The sequence below is a fragment of the Protopterus annectens genome, chromosome 5.part1, assembly GCF_019279795.1.
Source record: "Protopterus annectens isolate FY-2018-M chromosome 5.part1, PAN1.0, whole genome shotgun sequence".
Taxonomy (NCBI): domain Eukaryota; kingdom Metazoa; phylum Chordata; order Ceratodontiformes; family Protopteridae; genus Protopterus; species Protopterus annectens.
In genome coordinates, this window is record NC_056736.1 from 614,211,370 (window position 1) to 614,226,279 (window position 14,910).

Below are 14,910 nucleotides of genomic sequence, written 5' to 3' on the forward strand. Positions count from 1 at the left end.
CCTCTGAGTTCCATGCCTGACTTACCCAAAACAGAACAAAAATCCTAACTGCTACCGAGACCTGATTAAAACCTTCCATACAAGACTCAGACTTTCTGCCCTCTAATTTTAATGTAATTAGAGCAGATAGACAACATAAAAGAGGAGGTGGCATTGCCCTTATTTACTCCTATAATCTCAATATTTCCACATTTACCAACCCCATTCCACAATTTCAAAATGCTGATATCCTGATCTCTTTCCTAGACATCAACAACTCTAAAAAACTCTGTATAACAGTCATATATATTCCCCCAGGAAATAACCTCCCTGTTTTAGAAGATATACTATACTAGGTCTCCTCTACTATCAAAAATGAAACTATTATTTTGTGGGACATGAACATTTATTGGACCTCTACTTCCTCCATTCAATCCCCTGCAGTATAAATTTATTCTAGTTTACTCAATTAATTAACACTAACACCAGGTTTAACTTCAAAACCAACAAAGGCTGAATTCTAGACTGGATCTTAGTATCAGATCCTTCTAAATACCCAACATATGGCAATTTGCCAAACTCCCTTAGCGACCATCTCCCAGACTTTGCCATTCAGAACTGTTCTTTCATATCAAAAGTCCATAACATTAGAGTAATTCAAGACCTATCTAAATTCTGTTCTAACACCTTCAACAGCATTCTAAGTAGCTACAATTGGAACTGTCTTAAAACTCTCCCTCTAGATTGATGCCATCCTTTACTTCAACAACTCCTTTTTAAATATCCTTGACAGTTTAGCTCCTACTAGATCCAAGAGAATCAAATCTAACCATGTCCCATGGCTATCTAAATCCATCAGAGAAATTATGAAAAATAGGGACAAAGCCTGGAAATTCTGGCTCAAATCCAAAACTTCATCCAACCTCATCCAGTATAAACAGCTTCGAAACCAATTAAAAAAATGTATCTACAAAGACAAGCAACAGTATTTCTGGAACTTACAAACAAATAGGAAAACTAACCCAAAACTTTTTTGGTCTTCTACTACACCCTGGCACCAAATCTAATCCAAGCCCACACCCTAACCTCACACATGACCTTATCACCTCTAATTTCAACTCCTACTTCATTGAAAGCATCACCAACCTTATTTCCTCCTTCTCCTCTGCTCTACCATCCAACTTCCTCCCCTCATCTGACTCCTCTCCACCACTATATAATCTCTCCAACCTACACCCCCTGACCCAAAAATCTATCAAGGAACCCCACAATTTAGAATTTCAATCTCTTCTCCGTATCCATTTCCTACATAAAAAAACTAATTCAGAATCTAAAGCCCTGTTCTAATTCTGCTGATAATATTCCTGCCAAATTCCTTAAATTAGCCGCTAACTCTGTAGCCTACCCTATAAGCATCCTCATCAACAGATCTGTCCAGAAGTCCTATGTCCCTTGTCTTTGGAAAAAAAGCTATAATCCTCCCACTACATAAAGGTGGCCTATCCTCCAATATCTCAAATTTTTGACCCATTGCTATTCTGTCGACTATATCAAAAATAATAGAAAAATGCATCCAAAAACAACTCATCCATTACATTCTAAACAATAACATCCTCTCCCACACCCAACATGGTTTTCGGCCAGGGCATAGTACAGCTACTGCTCAGATCTCCTTCCTAGATATTATCAGTAAAGCCCATGACTCAGGCCTTATAGTATCAGCTCTCTTTTTGGATCTTTCCAAAGCATTCGATACTATCTCCCACACCATTCACCTGACACAACTTTCATCCATAGGACTATCCTCTCAATCAGTTAATTGGTTCAAGAGCTATCTCTCTGACAGGCAACATGCTGTCAAATGGCATAACTCTATTTCCACCCTACCTTTACAACCCTACAGGAGTCCCACAGGGTTCAATTTTAGGACCTCTCCTGTTTAATATTTTCATAAATGATCTCCATAAAGCTATTCCAAACTCCTCCCTAGTCCAGTATGCAGATGGCTCAACTATAGTCTGATCTGCTCCAAACTCAAATACTCTACAACAAATAACCCATACAGCATTTTCCATAGTAGAATCCTGGCTCCACAAAAAAACACCTCTCTTTTAATGTCAAAAAAACTAAGCTTATGCTGTTTACCCCAAAAGGAGTACTATTCTCAGTAAAGAAGGTCTCCATATAATCTCTCTAAACACCACAAAAACTGAATTAGTAACCAATACCAAATTATTAGGTGTCATAATAGACGATAACCTAAAGTTTGATCTGCATGTCCAATCCAATATCAATAAAACCCACAAAAAACTAGGGCTACTTTACAAGCACAACAGGTTTCTCTCTTTATCACCCAAACAAGCTCTCGCCCTCACCTACCTTCTACCATGTCTAACCTATGGTGCACCATTCTTAATTATCCTACAGTCTTCCCTGAAACTAAAGCTAGAATCCTGTTACAATAAGATTGCCAAATTCACTACAGGTGGTTGCCACTCTTCCCATCATTGCTCTGCCCTAAGGAAACTACAATGGCTAGAATTCCCCCACCACCTATTTCTTATTCAGCTAGCCACCTCTCATAAACTCATCCATAAACCATTAAACTGCCCTGCTCCTAGCTCCCTACTTGCCCTCTAGTCCCCTCTTTGGCCCCTTCAGTCTGAACACCAACACTTACTCCAAATCCATAAACCAAATCTACCTGTAGGAAAACTCCTATACTCCTGGACCATTGCCAGATTATGGAATAACCTCCCTTCCTCTATATGTGGTGAACAACATCCCCCAAAATTCAAAATTGCCCTTTATAATCATCTCCTTTCCAAATGGATATGTAACTGTACTAGTGTACCTACTATTACCCGCAATGTTGTTACCTGACTTCCCTCTTTATCAGTCTCAGCTTTGCTTCTAAGCCTCACAGTCTGCCTAATTACCCTGTATTGCGTCTTCACTGCTTAACCTCTTTAACCATTCTATCTTTTACACTATTTGCCGTAATTGTATTATCCAGTTTCCCTACTGCTACTAACCTTAACCACCTTTTCACTACTCTAAAGTACCACTGTAACTCTATACTCACTCTGCTCTGATTTCTATACTTCTCACAATTTATTTACTAGAGGCACAAATTCTGTACTTTTTACGTTGGTGTATTTTACTCATTCTTAATTTCCTCCTGTAGTTACGTTGGATTTCTTTTATTTTTTTGTGGATTATATTATTATACTTTGTAAATTTGTATGGAGACTCTTGTGATGTCTCTTTGCTTTTTGCTGTTTATATTTCATATTATTTTTGCTACATTGTTATTTTGTTTTTCTCAGTATTGGAGCTTTTCTCCCTGGGCCTCCACTGAAAATTGGCTCTTTACGGCCCAGTGGACTTTCCCGTTAAACAAATGTCAATAAATAAATATTTAATTTAGCCACTGTTTTTTTTGCATCCAGTTTTCTTAACAGTTCATCTATTTATGTAAACTTGATTTCTTTAAGTAAAATGAGGGGCAGATTTCATTTAAGTGAAATTTTTGAGAATCTAGATAGTCATTGTTTGAGTTACTGATAGTGGTTGTGGCAGGGCATCTTACTTTGACTGAGGCTAAACAGGTCAGCAAGTATTGTTTGCATTCATTTCCTGTTTGATGCACTATTTGAGCCTGGATGATCAGTGATGAATCTGGTGAACTACTTAATGGTTCCCCAGAACAATTCTGGAACAGCTGTGATGGCAATTTATCTACCCCTAACATAAGTAGGTTTGTCTGAGCTGGTGTTAATTCTGTATCATACACAGAGAAGGTTGACATTAGTTGGAGATGTTTTCCAGTTTTTGCAGGCCAGGTTTCTGATTTCTTTAGTTAATCAAAGGCACAGATGCCCCTTAATACCTATGGGTGGACAGTTTTGAGGGAAAGAGGTACTGTGCATTGTTGACAGATGAGAAATAAAGTAAGATAAAGCATGGTTTGGGTGTGTTTCCATGATTAACATAAAGTTCATGACTGATTCTTCAGTTTAAGAAAATGGTTTTCCCACTATAAGTTGAGGGTAGAAGAGTTAACAGGACAGTGTTTTAAAGATATTTGCTAATACTGATACATTAGTGCCCAGGTGAGATATATGGGTTAAATCCAGGTCAATCTGTGAGTTGGAGGCAGTTGTTGGACTTGGCATTGTGGGTTCTTTAATTAATTGCTCAAGTCTGTTTAGGGTGTGGTATCTTTATAGTTATGCAGTTGATGGACTTATGGTAGTTAGGTTAAAATTACCTAGCTTTATTGTATTTTTACAAATGCCTTTGTGATATACATCTTGAAGTATTTGCTCAAATAAGCTGAGGGAAGATGGTGGAGGAATACAAGTTGTACCTATGTGCAGATGAATGTTTTTTTCCAACTGCTGGATGGATTGTATACACTGGAATATGTCACTTATGCCAAGAGCAAGTCTTTTGGAATCCTTGATGTGAGCCTTCTTTATAGGCAGGCCTTACACTGGAGTAAGGAACTTACACTGAGAGCAAGTCTTTTTAAATCTGATCCTTGAATCCAGTTAGGATAAATTACCTTTTCTTGTTTTCCCTTGTTGGGCAGAGGAGTACAGTGGAATGTTTGTGTCATACAAGTAAAGGTATGTGGTTTTATGGGTAGAGCTGCCATCTTTTTAAATGTTCAAAGTGGAAAATTCTACATGCAAACATGAGGTATTGAAGGATGGCTATACCTTAATCATGATTAGTGCATAAGACTGAATTTCACATTAGTACCAAAAACAGAAGCTCAGTTTTGTACTATTTCAGATGTTTGCATTGTCTATACCATATTAAGATGTTTCAGACAGAATCACTAGGTTCTACAACAATTAGAGGAAAGTCAGAATAACGTGCTTCTAACACTGCAGGACAATTTGTCCTCCATGTTTTTTCACAGGACACAATTTCTTAAATAGGGATTGTCATGAGGAAAAAATAAGCCTTTTCTAATACTGCGCATGTTGATATATTTCAGAGTCACTCTAAAAATGTATACAATATTAGATAATGACATCCATAATCCAAGAGATGCACTGCTTACCTGTGCAATGTCAAACTGAAATTCCAGTGTCTTTCCTGGTAGCTCTTTGGAAGCATGACTCCACACTCGATGTATTTCCACATGTGGCAGTTCAGCATGTGGATATGAGGGTAAAACTAGGCTGGCAGACCTAGCTACCACTACTTTTAAAATGTTCAAAGCTTCTTTCCAGTGAGCACTCTAGAAAATAAGTTATTAAATGGTAACATTAATACTTCATTGACTTACTGTTTTTGTTTCATTTAACCAAAATGATATACCAGCTATAAGCGTAATGACTTGCAAGCATGGTCTTGGAGAAGACAAACGAAATGGCATTCACATCATTAAGTCTGGATTTAAATATCTACACATAACACAGACACACAATAAATGTAACACTGACATCAGAATATTAAACTTTGCTCCCAGAGAGTCATGTGATTCAACAACTAACTCTTGGGAATTAAAAGCCAGGTGTGTGCAAGTGCGCGCGCGCACACACACACACACACACACACACACACACACACACACACACACACACACACACACAAGTGCAGTTTCGATTGAATAGTTCACTGAATACATAAAAAGCACTATTTTTCAACAGTTGGAGACATCATAAAATCAAGTGCTTGTGGTTATGTTAAGTGTGGGTTTGTGTTTTAATGCTGGAAATGTCAGCATTAGGGGTTTGAGTATGCACAATCTTTGTGGGTTAGGGTTAGAGTAAAGCCTAGGGAATGGGATAGGTTTTATCCTGAGCATGTGTACTGATTTAAGTGAAGTGTAATTTAGTGCCTTGTTTAGTGGTAGTTTTATGGAAAGGGTGCTTGTTACGGTAAAGTGTATGTACGGAATTAGGTGTAGGCTTAGAACATATAAGTAAGATGATGCAAGGGGTATGTCATAAAGATAGTTGAACAGTTTTGGACATGTTGAGACTCCACCACAGTTTGCTGAATCCCACTCCACTGACCTCAAAGTACTGTGACAATGGGACTTGCCCACCCTTGCAGTACCAATGTTACAGGCAAGACATGTTTGATTGTAGGGCTCCCTATTGAAATCTCAAGACCTGCACTGCCAAGTACTGTGAGACTGAAAAAAAAACACTGAAAATACTGAAGAAGAGTGAATATTGAACCTTTGTGTGTCTGCTAAACTTTTTTTTTTTTTTAGAGGGTAAGTTCCCTTGCACCCCCACATGGGGGGGGGACATCCCCAAATGCATACATACCAATGCCAATAATGCCATGCCATGAAAAAAAGGGAATATTCTGAGAAATTAAATTTTCAGACCCATTATATATAAGTTCATATTTTCAGCCATTTCGATTCCATATCTCCAGACTCAGCAATGTAGATTCCATGTTTTCAAATGGTTACCTGATTGAGGTCAATGCTTTGTCCACTGATGTACTTGAAGTTGACTATAGTTAACAGAGTCATCCATCCAGCCATCCTTCCGTCCATCCATCCATCCACAACCCTTTTCCCCCATTTCTGCATATGGGATCGGGGTGTCACATCAACAGTAACAATCAACTAGAACCAGTGTTTGTCTGTATGTATGTATGTGTGTGTATATATATATATATATATATATATATATATGTATATAAATTATGCTTCTGATGTCATCTAATGTCAAGGCAAACATTTTTCTTTGCCAAGTCACGAGGTATTGATACACTGCAGTATGAAAGCTGAACAAATGTGCATGCTCACTGCAAAACAAACTTTTCAAATGGGACTGTAGCTTCTCACAACATCCCATCACTGATGTTTTTTTCTTCCTGAGATGTACTTTACATGAGAAGAAACAGCAAAGCATATATTTATGCCTGAAAATATTAATGGCCAATCACAAAGAGAAGTGCAGGAATCACAAAGAACAACAGCAGCAAATATCTGCAAGGTACAACTAAGGAACCATTTCTCACTCGGAGGCTCTAAATAAAAATCTGCCTAAGCAGCAGACACCTCCAAAGCAGACACCCAAGCAACCGCTACCCCAAAACAAAACACGTGCAACACATAGCTCACAAAGCCAGTGTGCCGAACAGTCACAGCCCTTAAGACTAAACAACACATACACTTGTAATAGGTGACTCTATCGTCAGGCACACTGACGTCCCGCTCACCAGGCTGAACAAGGAGAAGGTCACGGTGAGCTGCCTGTCGGGCGCTAGGATCCGCCACATAACACAAGCACTCAGGTCACTCCAAGGCAAGTACAAATATGACTCAGTCATTGTCCATGCTGGTGTGAATGACCTGGACTACATGAAAAGAGACATAGAGGAGCTCTCTGAGCATGTAGCCCAGGCCGGTATGACCCTGACCTTGAGTAGCATCTTACCCTCACCAAGAATGATGCCACAATATGAAGACAAGATGATCAATTTCAACAATTGGCTTAAGTGTTGGTGTCATTCAAAGGGGATCCAATGCCTGTCAGCCTGGGATGACATGCTCGACAACGCACGCTAGGGACAGCTTGCACCTGTCACCCCTGGGCTTTCGGATATTGGCAAAGGCTCTTGCTACCCCCATAGTGCCTTTTTTAGGCAAGGCTCAAAAGACAAACCCACCTCCATAGGTATCACAAGGGATAAGAAACTAAGAGTAATGCTATTCAACGCCAGAAGTCTAAACCTCAAGATGCACTTTTCGAAACTCTCTTTAGCATGGAGAACATCGATATCTGTGCAGTAACAGAAACCTGGTTCAAGGCTCCCGAGAGCACCCCAGCACTACCAGGTTATACCTCATACCATGCTCCCCAAAACTTGGACCGAACCACAAAAGGAGGAGTATCAATATTCAAAGATACCCACACCTTCAGGTTGGTGGCACAAGCATCAGAGACTATCCATGTGCAACTAACTGTTGGTAAAACTGCCTTCCAGTTTATAGCCTGCTACAGACCACCCTCCCAAACACAGGAACCCCACTTGTCCTTCCTGAGAATACTGGAAAATATGAAGGTCTCTCCAAACACTATTATATTGGGCGACTTCAACTACCCAAACATAGACTGGGAGCATTACTCTAGCTCCAATACCCTAGCCCAAAGGTTCCTAGAATTTATAAACTCAAATGCTATGGAACAACTTGTTACCACTCCCACAAGAGGGGAAAACATACTGGACCTGATCATCACCAACATGGGGACACTATGCTCCAGACCAGAAGTGTATCCCTCACTGGTAAGATCAGACCATAAACTAATCTCACTGGATATTCACATCACCCCACCCCTGCCCAGAAAACCCACAGTGAAAAACTTCTGTAAAGCAAATTTCACATGCCTCAAAACGAGGCGAAATCCTTCAAAGCCGCCCAGACCGCAGAATCCTTTATAAACGCATTCTATGAACACCTTCAGGAATGCATGGATCATGCAATCCCAAATAAAACCAAGACCCACTCCTCCAAAGGCAGACGTCCTGTCTGGTGGACCCCAGCCATAAACAAACTATACAATAGAAGGAGGAAGCTACTACATGATAGAGCAAAATCCCAAAAAGGGAAGGCATCTCTGATCAGTATTAGCAAAAAACTACGGGCACTCATAAAATCGTCTAAGGCCAGCTTCGAGAGAAAAATTGCACAGGACACTAAGGATAATCACAAGGCTTTCTTTAGTTATGTTAGGAACCTGGGTGGGAATTCCCAGATATGCTCAGAATTAGTCCAAAATGACAGAAAATACACCGAGCCCACAGACATTGCCAACATCCTAGCTGACAGGTTCAGTGCAAACTTCTCCCTCTCCCCACCAAAAGGGCAAATATCTATCCCAACAGAGTGCTGCCCCTGACATCTCAGATGCTCAGGTAAGAGCCGCCCTCTCCAAAGCAAAAAACACAGCATCAATGGGACCAGATGGTGTCCCAGGCTGTGTCCTACATGAACTCCAAGAAGAGCTAAACCCAAACATAAAACTACTGTTCAATCTTAGCCTTACTACAGGATATGTACCCAAAGAGTGGCATACAGCAACAGTGGTCCCTCTCCACAAAGGTGGTGCCTCAACGGATCCTGGAAACTATCACCCCATAGGCCTGACTAGCTTGCTCTGCAAAGCTATGGAAAGGATCATCATGGACCTCATAAATAAAGATATTGAGGACCTACAGACACTGGATCCTACCCAGTTTGGCTTTGTTAAGGGCAGATCCTGCCTCTTAAACCTGGTCAATTTCTTTGAAACAGTCACCAGCCTACCTGGACCTCGCAAAAGCCTTCGATACAATACCCCACTCGGGCATTATAGATAAGCTCACCAGCTTAAATATAAACCCCTATGTCACTAGATGGGTTGCAAACTGGCTCAAGGACAGAACCCACATGGTTAGAATTGCTGGAGCCATGTCAGACTCCAAACCAGTTACAAGTGGCGTCCCACAAGGCTCAGTCCTGGGACCTCTCTTGTTCGGTATATATTTCTCGGTGGTACAGGCCAACACGGAAGGACTGTGGCTGACCAAGTTCACAGATGACTGCAAACTGGGCGCCATAATCAACTCTCCAGCCGACACAAGCATCCTCCAAAAGGGCCTCATAGAAACAGACAACTGGTGCCAGAGCCATGGCCTCAAGCTAAATGCCAAAAGTGTATAGTCATCCCTTTGGCAAAACAAATTACCACATAGGTGGTAATCCATTAAGTACAGAAGAAGTCATTAGGGACCTGGGGACCCAAGTTGATAGCAATCTCTCATTTGACAACCACGTGGCCAAAGTGGTTAGAAAAACATTTTATATAGCCCACCTAATCATGAAGGGATTCACATCTAGATCAGGGAGGTCATCGCCTCTTTACTCATCCCTCATCAGGCCCATAATTGAGTACAATGCCCCTTTTGGGATGTACCTTACCAGACACCTGCAGCAACTGGAAAGACCCCAAAAGTACCTCACCAAGAGGATCAAAGGGCTCAAACAGATGCCATATGCTGCCCAGTTAAAGAAACTCCAGCTCTACTCAGTGGCATACCACCTGCTCAGAGGCGATCTGTGCCTGACGTATAAAGCCATGTCCAACCCGGAATTAATGGACATGCTGCACCTCAGAAAATCCAAATCCCATCGAGCGCGCGCCGAGAGACTTGAACCTCAGCACTGAAATAAATAGGACATGCTGGAGGGACAGATTCATAACCCAGAAGCTCCCTTCACTCTGGAATAAAATCCCAGTCCAGGTTAGGCAGAGTCCCACATTGACTCTCTTCAAGAGGAATCTTGATGAGTGGATGGGAGATCGTAGGTTTACCCCTATCACTTCTGTGTCACTGTTAGACGGAGGCACAGTATACTAACCTCAAAAAGGCATAGCAAAATTAATTTAAAATGGGTGGCCAAACACACTCTGGCTAGGCTTATAAATGCCCTAGGGCAGATAGCCTAGTATGAACCTATGAACCTATGAACCTAAAAATTGTGCAACCTTTTATATTTGATTTTATGGCCTTAGTAATAGTATAAAGCAACTGTTCATGTTCCATAAAATTCTTCTGAAATCAGGAAGGCAGAATAAAGGCAATGTATGCATACTAACTGTGTGGGCCAGTAAAACAAAAGGCAGAGTTCAATTTCCAGACTTAAGAAAATAGGGTACACTAATGCCTTTAAAATATTTTGCAGGTATTTCTTACCAGGTGGTTAAGTGAAGGTAAATATTGTAGTAGTCATACAAGCAGCAAACTTATTATGCAGCTCATCTTATATGAAAATATAATTTTCTTACTATGGCAGGAGTATTTTTAATTGTCCTTTTACTTTTTTATGTTTTGAAAAGAAAGACTATGCTATATTTATAGCAATTACATTAATTAAAACAGTAATGTATGCATACATTAACATTTTGAGTTCTTTATTTCTTACTGCCACGCTTTAGTAGGAATATATTGGGTCCTAAACATACCACGTTACACACTCTGTGGTCACATGTGGACATAAGTTGCAATACCTGTACAAACTTTTCAATAGTCTTCAGCACTTCCATGTTAAATTGCTTGACGGGGATGCCAGCGAGATCCATGTGACTCAGTAGGCTGTGGATTATCTGCAAAAGTGGCTGCTGCATACTGGGAAGACCCTTCTCCAGAAGCTGTGATAAAGTACCAGATCAGAAAAAAAAATTAATTTGTGTTTTGCTACTTTGCAGTAGTAAAAAATTAATTTCAATGCTTCAGGATATTGTATAACTGTATAACAGGAGCTAGCAAGTAACAGTGGGCAGCTCTGGTACAGTAGTGTTTACCACTGTAGTTAGTTGTCAAGGCAAACTATAAAAAGAGGAAAAACAGGTAGACTGATTGAGTCTATATCAATTTGTCGAAGGTTCACTTCCACGAATCTTTCTTCACTAACCTGAAACCACCGAATGTTCAGTTGTGCGAACATTCACATCAAAAAAATATTTCACCAGGAAAAGGAAGCACTTGGCCAACACTACACCAGAACCTACACTGCAGTATGTCAAACCCACCCCAGTGGGGCTGCACCCCCCACACCAACATCTCCCTACAGTGGGAAAAAGGGCAAATGTGTGCTGTTGGCCAACTGCTTCCTTTCCCTACTTAAATCTTTTGTAGATGTGAATATTCGCGGAACTGAACATTCAGTGGTTTTGGGTCGATGAAGAAAGGTTCATGGAAGTAAACCTTTGACAAATTGATATAGAGCTGACTGATAATGTAAAAAGCATCTGCTTTATTTGTATGGGAAATAATATCACGACAACATTTTACATGGCTCACACAAAGCAAACAATTTATTTTCACACAGATGTAAAAGCCATGATCTGATTTGTGTATACATGACTAAAGTTTCCTAATGTTTGTATCAACAGCAAGGTATGACAAGGTAGAAATAGCAGATGCTCATAAGATACTAACAGACTGCATGCTTGATAATCACACGTTTAGTAATACAAAACGGTTAGTTGTTTTAACCATGATTACCAGGAATGGGTCATTTGAAGAGTTGAACAGTCCTGCTACATTTGTAGGAATCATTCCAATAATAGCAAATTTATAAACAGACTAGTCTGACTGCAGCATCAAATAAACAAACTTCATCTGAACCTGAAACAGACAATCAGTAACAAAAGTTCCATTCTGCCTTATAATGAGAAAATCTCTTATAAATAATCCAAAGCTGAGCACCATGTTTTCTGTGATTTTTTTTGTTATGCTAATATATTTAGTATGAATATGTCAACTAACCATATTTACAATTCTTAGTCTCATATTAAGACAAGTCCAGGAAACAGTGACAATAATTCTTTAAAATGTTTCCATCCAAAATCTATTTCCAAAGAATAATTTATCATCTATCAGAATTCATTTCAGTGGGAGCAGACTAAGCTATGCATTTATTTATTTATTCTTTTACTGAAGAGCTGGTTCACACCTGTTAAGTCAGAGTTACATTTTTCAAATGACATTACATCATGCAGTCAGGAGATACATTACAATGAATAGCAATGTTAACACACACCTGAGGAAAGAAACAAAAAAATACATGAGAACGTATGTCATAAAAATGGAAATGGGAGGACAGGAAGTTTGAAAAAATAAAAAAAAACAGGTGCTGAAGGAGGAGAAAAAGCGGGTGACTCCCACTTAGCTTCAGAAGGATATAAGAATGGGAAAGTAAGATATAGAAGGATCATGTTTTGTAATAATGCAAAGGCGAAAATATAGAGAAAGATACTGGAAATTCATACAAATAAATGTGAAAAGCAGTGACAACAGCAGAGATAATAACTGCATTAGCCAAACTGTAGGAGGTGTTGTTTTTTTGGAAAGTTCTGCTCCTGAGTAGTGAGTGGATTTACAAGGAAATTGCATTAAATCTCTGTAGTGAACACAAAGGTGTGGTAGAAGCCGAATGATAGCATTCTGTATGGGATGTGGTTTTGCCTTAAACATGATAACTTGTTTTGGTACATTTCATGATGTTACTGTTTTGAAGGTAGCTTCTGCGGCCTTCTATTTGAGAATCAGTATTTGAGATGCTTACAGTGAGGTACAGATCATAAACATATGTGAGGTTATGTAGGATTCTGTGCCACCTGGAGCCAGCACCTGTTAAATAATTGGAGTTTTTCCACAATGTTAAGAGTGGCCGAGTTATAAATTACAGAGCAGCAAATGGGATAATCATCAATAATCAATAATCATCCAGCCATTCTGTTTAAGTGGCTTCCAGAATCATGATGCTGTTGTGGACGTAGAGACAGACACATATCTTGGTAAAATGGGATCCTAGACAGGATAATAGACCAGATCCCTTGCAGCCATACCAGTATCCCATTACTTGGCGGCATCTCCCCAGTACAATAAAACACTATTCAAACCTGTCAGTGTGCAGACTGGTTTCTTCTTTACCTTTACAATTATTACAGAGATTTTGATTTAATTTTAAAGTTTTACTACACATTTTACAGCAAAAACATTAACAGCCTTTTGCTAAAAAAACAAACAAACAAACAAACCCCCCCAAAAACAAATAACTCTCACATTGAAACAGACTTTGCATAAACAGCAGTACAATTTCTTCCTTTGAAACTCTCATTCATTAAAATTGCATCTTCTAAGCCATTAAACTGTAAATGATGTGCTGTAAATTATAGTCAAATAGGTCATACTGAAGCAGTAATTTGCAACCATATGAAGGGTGCAGGGATTCAAAGACAGTGTGTAATACATTTGCTGGCAGCCTGTTACAGCTCATTGGGCATAAGCATTCATTTTCTGGGGCAGACTTGAAGCACTCTCTGATGAAGTCCTGTAGTTAGAGTTGTACAGTAGGCAAAGGCTGAGGGAATTAAGCCTTGCACTACAGGAAACATCTCATTAACAGCTCATAACCTCACTCATCTGCACTAAATGACAGGCAAGCACAGTTGTAGCCATCACAGTGCATTTCACGTCCATGTCTGCAAAAAAGTTAAACTAAAATGTATTCAAAGTTAGAATATTAGCATTATACTTATAGCCTTAATATCATCTAGTTTATTCACAATCAGATAATGAACATGGTGTCAACAGTCAACAAAACAAGCAAACTAAAGCTCATACTCAAAGATCATGACTCATATGATGATGGTTTGCTCTTGCTTATACCATTGATTCCTTACTTTATATCGTAACTACTCTGGAATGCAGGAAACAAGTACACACACACACACACACACACACACACACACACACACACACACACACACACACACACACACACACACACACACACACACACACACTCACCCCCACTTAAAGGACCGTGTACAACTCAGATGTTTGCTGTGATCAAATGAATGAACAAATGTATTTTAGCTCACTGCTGTACATACAGTGCAACCCATTGCACCCCTCATGCCCTCCCAACCACTTAGCTCAAGATTCCGGGACAAAGATCCAAAAACATCAGCTCACTACTGTCAGAACTGCACAGTGAAACTCATTACAACTCCTCTCTGCCCTCTCAACATCTTAGCTCAAGAATAGTGGATAGTATAACAGATCTTGTCTTAGCAAGCATTTTCTGAAGGATATGAAGTGTGAAACTCACATGATTGTCATTATTTAATGACTGCAATCAACAGTATTTTGCCAGAGAAACACAATTGTTACATGAAACAGACCATAAATATGATTGAAAAATTGAAGACAGTTGAAAATGATGTCTTCTGCATGTGCATGTGTGCATGCACGTGCACACACACAGATACACGCAAAGAAGCATACTCATAGACATACTTACACCTGCTTATGCAAACTCTAATTTACATCGAAAATTAACAGAACAACAGGCTTTGCATTGCCATGCTTATGAAACTTTAATGATAGCAT

General features: G+C 39.6%; 1 protein-coding gene across 7 annotated transcripts in view; it reads right to left on the reverse strand.

Annotated features, from left to right (window-relative positions):
- FRY (FRY microtubule binding protein) overlaps nucleotides 1-14,910 on the reverse strand; it is a 2,210,679-nt gene that overhangs the window by 334,593 nt on the left and 1,861,176 nt on the right. For all 7 annotated transcript variants that reach the window (XM_044073229.1, XM_044073230.1, XM_044073228.1 and 4 more), the window contains exons 47-48: nucleotides 11,019-11,159; nucleotides 5,057-5,236 (exon numbers count right to left, since the gene is read on the reverse strand). In XM_044073229.1, coding sequence (XP_043929164.1) covers nucleotides 5,057-5,236; nucleotides 11,019-11,159 — 321 coding nt within the window. The remainder of the gene's footprint in view (nucleotides 1-5,056; nucleotides 5,237-11,018; nucleotides 11,160-14,910) is intronic.